The 14,245-nt window shown below is 42.5% G+C and overlaps 1 protein-coding gene and 1 pseudogene across 1 annotated transcript; both read left to right on the top strand.

Moving 5' to 3' along the window:
• The first annotated feature begins 1,063 nt into the window (after positions 1-1,063).
• Positions 1,064-6,794, top strand: LOC141278016 (RAD52 motif-containing protein 1-like; annotated as a pseudogene).
• Positions 6,795-7,092: 298 nt separating this feature from the next.
• LOC117310386 (leucine-rich repeat-containing protein 37B-like) lies at positions 7,093-13,881 on the top strand. Its single transcript, XM_073799904.1, is given in 6 exon segments — positions 7,093-7,401; positions 8,557-8,744; positions 11,849-11,903; positions 12,020-12,506; positions 12,568-12,734; positions 12,736-13,881. Coding segments are annotated over 6 exon segments (2,106 nt in total). The 3' UTR covers positions 13,636-13,881.
• Positions 13,882-14,245: the final 364 nt, after the last annotated feature.

Genomic DNA, 14,245 nt, shown 5'->3' on the forward strand with positions numbered 1-14,245 from the left:
TATGTAAGTTCTCTGTGCCTCAGTTTCCTCATTCGTACAATGGGGTAATATATCTATCACATAAGGTTACTGTGAGGATTGACTATTAAATGCTGATCACAGATGACTGGCAACCCAAAAGATACTAGTTTTGGTAATTATCTTTATAATGTTCTTCAAAAATACGCTAATAATTCTTGAGTATAGTTAACCTAAAGTTAGATATTCTTTTCTTTCTTCCTGTTTCTTTTGGTCTTTTTTCCCCTGTTTGTTTTAAAGAACTAAGAAAAAAAGAGAAAGAACTAAGAAGAAAATCTATTCCAGCATTTTGGAATAAAATTATGTTCCCCCAAATTTATTTGTTTATTTTATTGATATATAAAGAAAATTTTATTTATTTATTCAGCAAACATTTATGAAATACCTAGTAAATATTAGGCACTGTGTCAGGCAGAGGAATAATAATGACATCATTGGCAGATATCTTCCTATCTTTTTCCCCTCTGTTTTTTATAAATACAGAAAAGAGAATAACATCTTAAAATAAAATGAAGGAAAGGCCTAATGTATCTGAGTTTTTCTCAGCACGAAGGGAAAGGTTTGCCAGCAAGAACTGTGGCAAGGTTATCCCAGATGTGAACTGTCTCTACTACCCAGTGGCTCAGAGCCCTTCTGAAGCTTCCTAATTGTCCAGGACAGCTCCATTATGACTCACCGCACAGGACCTAGCCTCCCATGTGACACTCAACATTTAAAAATTAGTCTTCTTTTCTCTTTCCCTGCAGGCAGCTTCAGTTGGAGAAAGTAATTTCATTTTCTTATGTACTCATTCATTCACTCAGTCAACAGACCATCACTCCTCTATTATATGACAATATCTATGCTTGTTTCTGGTAACAAGGAAAGAATAATATATGGTTCCTTCAAGCACTTAAGGAGCTCATAAACTAGTGACTGAGGAAGATGCAGAAACAAATCAATAAAGAATTAACAATGCTTTGACTTTATTTGTATTATTTGAATTTTTATGACTATATTTATATGCTACACCCTGTTCAAAATGAAAATAGACGTTTAAGAAAGAAGTAGTGATGTAAAAAATCCACAGTAGTGTGTAAGTTATTTAGAGAGTATAAGAGTTGAAATATTTGCGCTCTCAAAGAAGCTTGTTAATGCAGATGAACCTCTAATTTTTTTCGTTGCTTCATTTACATTTATAAAGGTATACATATTCCCTCTTCTAACAGTAACTTGGGGAGGGTGTGCTACAGATTAAGGTCCTAATTCAGTGGCAGGTCCATCTTGTCTCCTCTTCACGTCATATTCTCAAGCAGGAGCTACAGGATGAGATGAGTAAAACAGTCCATTCCTTTGCTTACACCCAGCCCCATCATAGGCTTTTGCTGGGCTTTCTTGGATGCTTTCATCATCACTTTCACCACCGGATGTCAGGGAACTTTCTGGTTAATCAGGGGCCCTGGAAATGATGCAGAAAAGTACTGACTTAAAAATAATAAATAACATTTATTTAGGGCTCACTGTGAACTCATTGCTTAAAATGTCCTACTTAATCTTCACAAACACTCTATGAAATTGGTATTGATAAATCTCAGCTTTATCCAAAATAAATCTCTATGTAGGGTTGAGATATTTTTAGGTCTTTTATGTGTTTAGGTTTGTCTCGGCACCAGATAGAGGTGGTTCATCATAATATGCTTGCCCTAAACAGCTCCAGATGCCAAAAATTGGCAAATTACTTCTTTGGTTTCCATGTGTGGTGAAAAAGGATCATCCAGGTAAACTCTGTAGACTTTCTTTGACTAACCAGACTCCTTTCAACTCTGAACTCCTAGACTTTAGAGAGAAGGATAGAACAGGGCTGTGGGGAGGAGATGTGGGTGGCTTCCACATGTAAGTATCTGAGCATTGGTCTGCCACCTAGAATTAGTGATAAACTCAATGACTTGGATGGTGGTGTCCATAATTTTCTCCAGTATTTGTATGGTATATCATAAACAATATTTGTCCATACCTAGTGATTCATTTGCAAGTCTCAGTTGATTTTGAAGGGATAGCATACCTAAACTATTACCTGGGATTGCTGCAGTTTAGTTTTTATTTCTAACAACAGTATATGTTGAAGTCTAGCCTTTAATTCAAAATCCTAACAGCTTCAGGATCTTTATAACCTTGAAGAAAGGGAAAATGAAGATATTGTGACAGCACTTCAGAAGCAAAGCCTGAAGTTCTTCTGTGCTTTAGAGGTGGTGTTGACCTCTCACAAGTGCAGGAGTCCCTGAGTTGGCATGGCTGAGGAACCTTTGGATAAGTTGGAGGAAGGTCTGTTTTCCAGTATGTGTGTGTGTGGGGAGGTGAGGCAGTGGGATTTCTTCTTTTTCCTTTCTTTCTGAAACTAAACTTTTCAGATACATCATCACCTTTTCTAAGCAACTAAAGCCCTGGGCAGAATTGTTCTGCCCGACAATATAGGTTTTTATCTTAGGCAATACCTGACAACACCTTAAACTTTAGAATTTTAGAACTCGCTGCCTGTGAAGAAGCTTAGGAGGAGGGAAAATTAGTTAATATTATTATTTTTTTTCGTTAATAATTTGTTTTGTGCTAAAATAATCCTTCAAATACACATGTCTTCTGACCTTCAGTTATCCCCAAAAAATCATTGTCTGAAGATTGAAATAAACTCATGTGTAAATGTTCAGTCCTTTGCCTCCTATAGAATGGCCTGAGCGGAAAAATAAATGTAGATCCCTAGAAAGGGGATTCCGATTGGTACTGAGTTTTTTCCTACATTCCATGGCACTTGGGCTTAGGGTTTTAAGTCAGAGGCAGGGCTGTTAGCGAATGGGGTGGAGGAGGCTCCACCATCCACCTGAGTGGGTGATGGTTGCGTAGAGGCCAGATCATCTGCACTACAACCAACTCTATCTCACTGTATGAGTCCAGCCCTTGACGCAGAGGATAGCAGGGTCTGTAGCAGTGTAGCCTCAGCTTGTCCATTTGAAATCTGTGAGTAATATGAGATTTGTGCCACGTTCTTGGTTTGCATTTCCCGCGTAGTATTTTAGGAACTTCCAGAATAGTTCCGAGCCGTAAAAATGTGCCATGCCAGGGTGTACCTGCAACGGAGACATTCACCCGTACCTGTGTTGTGCCTGCCCTTAATCACTAAGGTAATGTCTAAGAATCACAGATGCATTTTTAGTTTTAAACATATAACCTAGAAATCAGTTATTCATATAGGCATTTTAAATTCATCTGTTTTGGTTGGATTTAGGGTCATTATCATTCCTTATGGGAAGGAAGGTAACCCAGAAGCTTGCTATTCAGAAAGCTATAACAGCTGCATTCCAGAAATTGCTGATTGTGGTTTTAGGTAAGACCTTTTTGAATGTCGTTGAAGTGCTTCAGTTTCAGTGAGCAAATAAACTAATTTGAAAAGTTAATTGGATGAAAATAATGGTTATCTAAAACATTACATATTCTTTCATTCACCATATGCTTTCACAGCAACAGTCTTACATTTGTTCTTTGTGGCATTTATGAGAAGAACGACGGCAAATATTATTGTCCCCAGTGTTTAGATGTAGAATGACTGGCCTCAGTTCATACAGAAAGTGTTTGATCCAGTTCTTCCTCAATTGCTTGCTTATCATACAGAATAGTGTAGTGATTATAAGCCTTGGACACCTGTGTTTGAGTCCTAACATTGTCTCTTAGATTTTGTTGCTGTTGTTGTTGCAATTTTAGGTTTTTCTAGCCAGAGACATTTGAAGGCATTTAATATCTCTAAGCTGCAATTTCTTTATCTGCATATAGGGTTAGTAATTCAGCTTACCACTAAATGGGGGATATTGTAAGAGTAAATGAGATGATGAATGTAAAAAGCTTAGAACTATGCCTGAAACATAGTAAGCAGACAAAATATATTGACTATTATTATTACCGTTGTTTTCTTGTTGAAGTGTTTATTTCTGATATATTGGGTGAATATGATTCTTATATAATAATCGGATAAGTTTTTGTGAGCCTTGAAACTGGTCATGCTATTGAATAGCGTTGATTGTGTTCCCTATGCAGTTATACAGCGGTGAGAATGTCACAGGCTGTGCCCAAAGGAAACTTTATGATTAGTAGATTCCGGGAACAGAATTGCTCCCCTGCTTCACAGCCCTGCAGGCTGAGAGACTGAGAAATCCTAGCTAAGTTGTCAGCGACGTTATTGGCTTGTAAGAGTTGACCCTGGATTGGACTTGGCCTTCCAGCCTGGGCAGTCCTTCCAGTGAGGTTTGACTTCCCTGGTCATCAGGCAGAATCTCCATCCGCTGTCAACTCTGGGTAACAACCTTTAAGAACCAAAATAAATGCCTGAGTTGTTTGTGCCTAATATGCCAAGGTACTCCTTATATACCCAAAACTCCTTAGACCAAAAAGCCTGGTGGCTCTAGCTTGCCTTGAGGCAAGCTGTATTGTCCAAAGGGTACTTGGGCCAGTTTCTGCCAGTAGAGAGTTCAAATGCTCTGTCTGTCTGTCTCTGTCTCCAAAGCTTTGTTCATTGTAACTGGTAGAATTTTGGTCCCAAGGAGTAGGCACTTGCCTTGCTACTAATAGGAAGTATCTATTATAGTCCAGTGGTATCTCTCCCAGGTTTGAACTCACTTTGACCCCCACCTAATAATGCCTTCCTATTTAATTGTATTGTGATTGAACATTTTTGTTTCCACAGCTTTTAATTTCTATGTCCTTATTCCTTAGTTCTTATTTCTAAGATCATAAAGCTTTTGAACCAAAGTTGATACTTCCTATATATGTCTTCACAAATAATTATAATAAAAACTGACGTGTCAGATGAGGGAACTTCTAGGAAAATGCTCTTATTTTCTGCTTTTAGAAGTCAAAAAAATGTCTAATTATTCGGTGCTACCATTGTATACAGGAAGTTTTAGAACAAGAACACTTCTGAATTGATCCTTGTTAACTTTATTACAGAAAGTGGTAAAACAGCTGTGGCATATAGACCCTGTGAAGATGTCACAGATGCTAGAACCGAAGAGGAACTACAGGATTTAATTCAAGTATGTGGAGTTAAAAACTCAAGAGGTACACAGCCAGTGTAGCCATAATTCAAAACAACCAGCAGGATTTGGAAGACTTCAGCATATCTATTCAGTTCTGTCTTCCTTAGGAAAAGGTGAAACTCTGAAACTGCTTTTGAGGCAGGGAATTTCTAGGACTTCTCCAAGTCCCGGACCTTGTCTCTGGCCCCTTATTTGAAGTTTGGAGAGCAGGATTGAGAGCCACCAGTGTACGTCAATGGTTGTGGACACAGGAGAAGACACAGGCCTTTTAGAACTCCCCTCAAATAGAATTGCAGGGATTTGGGAACAAAGTAACTATGGTCTTAAGTGTGATTATGCTACACTGTTTAAAAACTATTCATGCCTTTCAAGTAAGGTATATTACCCAGATCTCAGCATCTCATATGTATCTTGTGTTAAATATTTTGCCAAAGAACCTTTCTGTAAAACAGTTATATGGATGCCTCGAGTTAGGAATTAAGTTGTCAACGTAATTTCTGAAAGAAAACATTAATGTACTGCATATAGGATTTTTATTTAAAAGGAGCAAAAAATGTGTTTCATGTCATTGAGAGCTTAATTTTTGGCTAGATTTCTGATTATTTAACTCCCCCCAATGTTGCAAAGTTTGTTTTGAAGGAAAGAAAGTAGAGAAAGAAAAGGTGGTTATGTTCTGAAAAATGTAAAAATTTTGGAAGTTTTTTCCTGTACAAACTAATTATTTTAAATCAATTTAAGTCAGTCAAGGGAACTTGAAACGTATCCATGTTTGGGCTTTAAGAAGTCTAACTTCCTATGAAATGTGAGAGGAAAGGGTTCCGTATTGATACAGAGGTTTCTGGAAACCTAATTATAACCACAGATCCACTCCTAAATGAGGCCAATCTTGGAATCAGTTCCATTTAGAAACCATCATGTGCTAGGCACTGGAAATAAGGTGAAGCTCCTTCTCTCTTGGAGTTTAGGTGTTAAAGGTGTAGCAGATGATTAAAAAGGAGTAAAATTAAATAGATTATGAAAAGGACTGTGAAGAAATTAAACTTCGTGCTAGTTACGGTATTTCAAGAAAATTACTTATCATGCTGACTTTAACATTCTAAGTGTCTTCTCCATATGTGCACACAGGGTAGACCTCTGAAAAGTGACACTGTAGTTTTTTCTACATTAATGGCTCTGTTGAGACAAGGTGGGATGGGGGAAGTCTTCCCATGCTAATGTAAAGGGCCATTCACTTGGTTTTAGACTCTCTTTCCCAGAATGAATTGCTCACCTGCCCCAAACCCCTCCTACAGAAGTTCTGGAGTCATCACTGATTCAGTGGTGACCCCTAATAACAGAGTGGTGTATGAATATTGAGACGTGAATACTGAGAGTTTGGAGGAAATGGCAACATTTTCGAATAATTGTAAGGTGTGTTCCCCTTCCGCCACCCTAACTGGTGCTCATTTCGCAGGTCAGCTACTTTTCTTGTCAGCCGTGTGGCCAAAGGCAGGAAGAATGTCTCTCAGACTTCAGCTTTGAGAAGGAAGAGTTCAGATCGCCAGAACTGGACTAGCACTTTTGAATTTCCCAGAATGCCAGGTCCTTTGGTTTCCTCGGGAAGCTCTGCATCCTTCCCTCCCAAGTCCACCCCTGGGCTGCTGCAGTTTGGGGCCACTCGGGTCTGCAGCCCAAATCCCGCCTCATTGTTTGGGGCCAGGGTGGGCAGGGCGGGGTTGGGAAGAGGGCCGGCAGGAGGTAATTGTTGCCTTTGCAAGGGGAAGGATGGCTTGCGCCCTGGGAACTCTGGGAAAAAGGCCCACTCTGGTGGCGCAGATTGGATCTCCGCACGAGCCTAATAACTGTGGCGCATCTGAAGACGTCATAAATAACGGGAGGGACGTTAGGCGGGGGCGGGGTGCGCGGTTGCTAACGTGAGCCGTCGCGTAGGCGCTGGCATAGCGGTTCAGTTGGGACGCAGCATGTGCTTCCGGCTCCTCACTGGCCTGGGGCACTGACCCTGGAGCCGCCGCATGTTATGTCCCGGCTGCGCCATTGGTTGCCTCGGCTCTTCCTCACATGGCAAGGACGGTGGCTTCTAGTCCAGGCAGTTCAGCCTCCGGAGTGGGCCCTGGGCCCCGTCCTGGTGACCCCCAATCCCCCGCGGCTGACAGAGGCTTGGTCTTCACAGGCCTCAGACCCTGCTCCCAAATGGCCCCATGCCCTTACACCCCTGGCAGAAGCCGTGGGCTTTAATTACTTAATGTCCTTGTCTCCAGTCCAGATGTTGGCCCCCCCTCATCAGGAGTTGACTGAGACTGAGGTTCCTTACCCGGATACGGATTCGGTTTGAGAGCTGCCCCCAGGGCCAGATCAGTTTGCTGTTCCACATCAGGATCTGAATAACAAACAAACCCAACATCAAAAGCTCCCAGAGGCAGTTCCAGTGCAAGACTGGGATCAGAATCAGCCCTTTGTTCTCCCTTCTCCACACAAAAGTAAGACTAAACACATAGGCCTAGATGAGGCTGAAGGTCACCAATCATTTGAAATACTGTTCCACCTCTAGGTAGTAACAGTTCAAAACCAATGAAGTTTATGGTTTCACCCCCAAACCTGAAGAAAGATCTAGTTTAGCATCAACGGCTTGACAAAACTATTGTTGGAAGTACAGGCCAATTTCGAAAAAAAACACTCAGGGTCTAGAACGACAGTTGCAGGGTGATTATTTAGATCCCAGTATGGATGCCATTTATCCTGAGGAGTGCCTACGTACGGATTTTTTGGGAAACCCAGATGAACCTACAGAACCCCCTGAGGAAGCTGAAATTTCTCCATCCCAGCAGGATGGCCCAGTGCTAAGTTTGATCACTTGATTAAGGTGGTTTCTTCCATATCTCTCCATTGTAAAGTTATTTTTCCCCTTTGTAATTGATAAATAATCTGTGGGGTGATACTTTGGGATCAGTGAAGATCCTACTTTCAAACAACTCTTCACCCAACTGTGCATCAATGATAATCTTTGTCTGAATCAGTTATTACATTGATAGTTGCAAAATGACACTTTCCTATTCTATCATCCATTTTGCATTTATTAGCTGACAATATTCTATACAGAAGAGCTCCCCCACTTTTCATTTTGAGTATCACTATGAACTCATGTGCTTTTTTTAAAATTAACTATGTTATACCTTATTATAATGATAATGTTATTGTTTGGAATGTTCCTTTTGTCTAGATTTGGCCAATGCAATCTCTGTTATTGTTTAACCACACGATGCTTTTTTATTACTACAATAACTTCTAATATATTACTACTCACAAAAGGGAACTGATAAAGGGATTCCAGAAGGTACGGTCTTATTCAGACTCTTCTTAGAAGTCTGCCTTCTTCCTGTGTACTCTCAACCCAAAGTGAGGCTTTTGGGTTGGAAGGAGATACTTCTGAATTAAACTACAGATCAGTGTCGCCCAATTCTAATCCCTATTCCCTTTTTTCTAGGCATACCATATCTACTGCCATCCTAAGCCTTCTGTTGGGCACCTCTCTCCTCCTCTGTATTTATTTACAACAGTCAAGAGCAGCAATTGGCCAACTGGCCCCTATCCAGTTCTGCAGTCCATTCGCCCCAAGAACTCCTTTTTGCACTGGTCTGTGGTGGCCTTGGCCTACCTCTTCTACCTACTCAAGTAACTCTTTTACCACGAATTTAATTATCTGTGTTTCCATTTATAGGAACTTACCTAGCCATATGGCCTGCTGCCTCTGCCAATTTAAAAATACCATTGAGGTTGTCTAAGAGAGTCAAGCTGTGTTCTGACAGTGGATACCTGACAGACGTCACATGTTGTGGTGAGTCTCAACTGCGGGATAATAAGTTTTTAATTTAATTTTTAATCAATGATGATAATTTAAAAAATTAATTTAAAATTAAAATTAATGATGTAATTTCATTATTTTAATTAATTCATTCAGAATTCCAACTCCCTAAGTTTCTAAGAACTACCCCCTTGGTAAGAATCAGAGTCTTGGTTACATTATTAAGCTAATAGTTGCTCAGTTACATTGTTAGCTTAATAATGTTACTGATCCACATACATAAAGGGACAAGAGAAAGGAATGGAAGTGGGAAGGGAATTAACATTAATGGCCACATATCCTATGCTGTGCTCTCTGCAAATGAGAACTTATTGATATAGTGCATCACAGTTTGTAAACTGATTTTATATACATTAGGTCTCAGTTACCCTTTGTCTTATAGGACAGGTGTAAATATATTTTTATTTATTTTGTTTGTTTCTGCAATTTTATAAAGAGTACAAGTGATGCTGTTTTATGTCCTATTTGGAGCCTGGGATTTCTGGTTCCATAACCGGAAGCTGCTACCTAGCCTTTCTAATGGATGGGAGAGGTAGTTTATTCTTAGACTGTCCAGCTCTGAACTTGCTGTGAATCTCAAACTTTTCTATCCACAAAACACTCAGGGGCTTTCAACTTTTTTTCTATGTATTAGATTTATTGGCACTAACTTGGTGACTTCCAAAATGTGCTTTCATGCCCACGTAGCTTGAATACAGGTCTCTATCACTGATCTAGAGCACATCATAAATAATAACACTTTGCTACTTATATAAAGACAATATTGCTGATTTTTCAACACAATTTTTTTTTTTTTGTCTGTGACACACAGCTTGTGGGATCTTATCTCCACAGCCAGGGATTGAACCCGGGCCACAGCAGGGAAAGTGCCGGGTCCTAACCACTAGACCACCAGGGAACTCCCCCAAACAATTTTTTTTACTAGTTGTATTACTCCCTTCTCCCCCAGAAGTGGGCAGAAAAGCCATTTTCAATTTCCTTTTACAGGTGAGGAGAAAGAAGATCAGAGGTGTTATGCTATGACCCTAGTGCCCCTATCTCCTCTCCCCAGTTTGGGGCTCTCTGCAAGCCCATGCTCCTCCTTTCTCATGACCCTTCCCTCCTCCTTTGACCCTCAGGAAAAATACTTTTAATCCTTTTGGAAGAGAAGCCCAGCTACACAATGGTATACATTACCTTCACACAGTCAGAAGCTTTGGATGGTTCCCCAAGTAAAGCTGGAAATATTAGAAGTAAAATGAAATGAAAGCAAAGTAGCCATCTGACAGAAGTTGCTTTTTCCCTTCTGCATTTTGGACCACAAGTATTATTCCATTGATTTGTTGAACATTCCACGTTGGCCTACAATTGGGCAAATCTCTTATACCCCAGATCCCTGCCCAAATTTTAGCAAAGAGCTCGGGCGGACATAGTGTTTTTTTTTTCTGTATAGAGGCTTCTGTTATGAGGGCTGGGATATATGGAAGCAGGGACTGAGCAAAGGACTCGGTGGGTGGGTGGAGAAGGAAATGTCCAGATGACGACCTGTTAATGGCGGTTGTTGTCGTGGTCATCTGTGATAGTAGCAAGGACACAAGCACACTAAAGAGGTGGCTAGAGGAAGGCTCACACTCCTCTGCCTCTGAGGAAGGACAGGATGGGGTATATAAATTTGAGGAGTCACAGTAGATCTGCAGAGAGTCCAGCTGAGTAGGGGAATATTTGTCTTCCAGCCTTGGACTTTCTTCAGTTCTGGCCCCTGGGAACCAGTGGAGTAATCCTGAATATAGTTAGTATATTTCACGCTACAGAATTTCTGAGTAGATAGCCACTTTTTCAAGAGATATCTTTTTCGCATTTTGTTGTTGCCAGTCATAGGCTTAAGTGTGTGTTTCTTTTTCTCCTAAGTGGCACTCAAACGTTGAGTGATTCCTAATTTATTTGGCTGTGGACTGACTAAAAGCTGTCCCATCAGTCTTCAATGATCAAAAACAGTTATTTTTGACAGATGAAGAAACATCTATAGGGAATGCAGAAGGATCGTTGATGAAGGTGTTACAAGCCTGGAAGAAGAACAGCAGCGAGCTGACTATTGAGTCAGAGAGGGCATCCTCAGATAAAGTGCTGTCAGCTTGTCAGGCTTCATGAATGAGCAGCTGGACTTTAATAATAGAAGTGATATTATCAGTGCACTGAATTACATACTGCCTTTTATCTCAGAGGGGAATCTAGAAGATGTGGAATCAACATTATTACCATTCATTCAACTTCTTTTTTCAAATACACAAGATGGAGATATGCCACTGGGCATTTTGAAAATCAATACAAGGAGCCCTTCTGTTAAACCTGTACCCAACAATTCAACTAATAATAATAAATTGAAGAAACTTCACTTTCTGGAAAATTTTTAGATGCAGAAACTGAAGAAAAATTTGCTGAGGTTAAAAAGGAAGAAAAACCTGCCACGCATACGCGTTCCAACCATTTAAGTGCCACGTTTAAACTCTACACCTTCTCCCCACACCCACACCCCCAGCAAATGCTGCATGTGCGACTATGTCCGAAGTGGACTGTTGTGAAGCGCATCTAGAGAGTAACGTGTTTTTGCCCAGCGCCGTTGTGCAGTGTTTGCACGATGGCACTCGGCCAAGGACCAAGAAAGGGGAGTGGGGCTGAAAATCCTGCCTATACTCCATGCTAAGCTACATCTAAAGGTCTCCCCAGAGACACTAGGGGGCCATTTTGGACAGACACAGAGAACTTCTGGAAGGCCAGCATGCGTGCAATGATTTTCAGGATCCCGGGTCTGTTGTGATTTTGCTTATTGTGATTATGGACTGAGGTACCCATTTAGTCCTAATAAGACCAGAGATAACACATTGTGAGAGAGATGAAAAATGACATGTAACACTAACTATGTGTGTTTTCCTCCAAGGGGCTTTTTTCGATTTCTGCTGCATAAGAGAAGCTCGGGGGAAAGTGAGAGTCAGGTAAGTTTGAGGAGGAGAAAGTACTGTGGCCAGAGAAAGCAGGGGAGATGCAGAATTAATATTTCCCTTTCTGTTTCTAGGAGGGCTCTTTCGGGAGAAGGCGGCCACTTTGACATAGGGATATGTATAGGCCTCTCAATGCCACACGCAAGGAAAATATGGCACACAAGCTACACGACAGGGAGTCTTCTGAGGAGGATATTTCTCCATCCCAGCAGAAGGCCCAAACTCGTAATCCTGAGCTCACTGAGGAGGCTGAATCTTTTCCCCAGGAGGGCCCTGCTCAGCATCCACAGACCCCTGAGGAGGTTGAATCTTTTTCACCCCAGGCAGAGGCCCAGACTCAGCATCCAGAGCCCACTGAAGAGGTAGAACCACCTCCACTTCAGCAGGAGGCTCCATCTCAGCCTTCAGAGGCCCCTGAGGAACTAGAAACTCCAAGTCCTCAAGAGGCCCTCACCCGGCCTTTGGAGACACTTAAGGAGCTTGTAGTTCGATCAGTAGCACATCATGGGGTAAATGAAGCTCAGCAGTCAAACTTGTACAATTTCACTATTAAACCTATGGATCTGGCACTTACCATAACTCCACAGGTCACTAAATAGGTTGATCCTTCTCCAGTCCAGCAGGGACCCTATCTCAGCCTCCAGAGAGCCATGAGGAGGTGAACCTTCTCTACTCCATCAAGACGCCCCAACTCAGGCTCCAGGTCTCCCTACTGAGTATGTACATGAAATTCCAGTGAGTGAAGAGGTAGCATCTCTACCTGGCGTTCAGCGTCACGCTCATTCCAACTTGCCCAGTGTTACACTTCAACCTCTGGATTTGGAACTTAACCATCACTCCAGAGCCCACTACGGAAGCTGAATTTCCTACAGCTCAGCAGGAGGCCCTGACTCCACCTCTTGAGCATCCTGAGGGGACAGAATCTTCTCCAACCCAACAAGAGACCTCAGCTAAGCCTCCAGAGCCTCCTGGAGAGGTTGAGCCTTCAAGGGAGCAGGAGCAACCAGCTCAGCGTTCTGAGCCTCCTGGGGAAGTTGAACCTTCTCCAACCCAGCAGGAGCCCACAGGTCAGCCCCCAGGGCCTCTTGTGGAAGCTGAGCCTTCTGCAAGTGAACAGGATCAACCGACTCAGCCTTCTGAGCCTACAGAGCCTCCTGAGGAGGTGAAAACAGCAACCCAGCAGGACATTCCAGCTCAGCTTTCAGAGTCTTTTGGAGAACCTGAAACCTCTGCAACCAAGGAGGAAGCCTCAGCTCAGTATCCGGAGACCCCTAATGAGGCAGAATCTTCTGCAACCCAGCAGGAGATCCCAGCTCTGTCTCCAGCGGAGATAGAAACTTCTGCAGCCCTGCAGGAGCAACCAGCTCAGCCTCCAGAGCCTTCTTCTGGGGAGGTGGAACCTTCTCTGACTCAACAGGAACAGCCAGCTCAACCTCCAGAGCATCATGAAATGACAGGTTCACCTCCAAGTCACCCTCATGCTCATCATTCAGACTTATCCAGTGTCACTGTCAAACATGCAGATGTGGAGCTTACCATAACGAAAGAGCCCACTCCAGAGGCGGGACCTTCTCCAAATCAGCGCAAACCTTCAGCTCAGCCCTCAGTGCCCCTTACTAATGCAGAATTTTCTACAATGCAACATGAGGCCCCCACACTGCCTTCACAGCCACCTGAGGAGGTTGAACTTTTGCCAGTTCAGCAGGAGGCTCCAGCTGAACTCTAGAAGACAGTACACATAATAGACCTTCAGTACAAGCGGAGACCCCAGCTCAGTATCCAGAGCATCGTGGAGAAGAAGTTGTACCTGCCACAAGCCAGCAGTAGACTCCAGATCAGCTTTCACAGGCTCCTGACGTACCTTCTCCACCTCAGCAGGAAGCCACAGCTCAGCATCCAGAGTCTCATGGTGAGGTGGAATCCTCTCCAACTCAGTCTCCAGAGCTCTCTAATGTGACTGTGGTTTTCTCTCCAGAGCATCCTGTGACAACAGTTTCTCCTCTAGGTCAGGATCAAGCTCAGCTTCTGCAGTGGCCCGATGTCACTGTTAAACCTGTGGATCTTGCACTTACCGTAACTCCAGCGTTCACTAATGAGGTTGAAACTTCTCCACCCCAACAAGAAACCTCGGCTCAGTCTACAGTGTCCCCTGAGCAGTTGGAACCTTTGTCAGTCCAGCAAGAATTTTCAGATCAGCATCCAACCCCCTCTGAGAATGTTGAACCTTCTCCAGTTCAGCAGGAAGCCCCAACTCAACCTGAAGAGCTTCCTGAGGAAACTGACCCTTCTGCAATCCAGCAGGAGAGCTCAGCTCAGCATCCAAAGCCCACTGAGTG

The sequence above is a fragment of the Tursiops truncatus genome, chromosome 2 (assembly GCF_011762595.2).
Source record: "Tursiops truncatus isolate mTurTru1 chromosome 2, mTurTru1.mat.Y, whole genome shotgun sequence".
Taxonomy (NCBI): Eukaryota; Metazoa; Chordata; class Mammalia; order Artiodactyla; family Delphinidae; genus Tursiops; species Tursiops truncatus.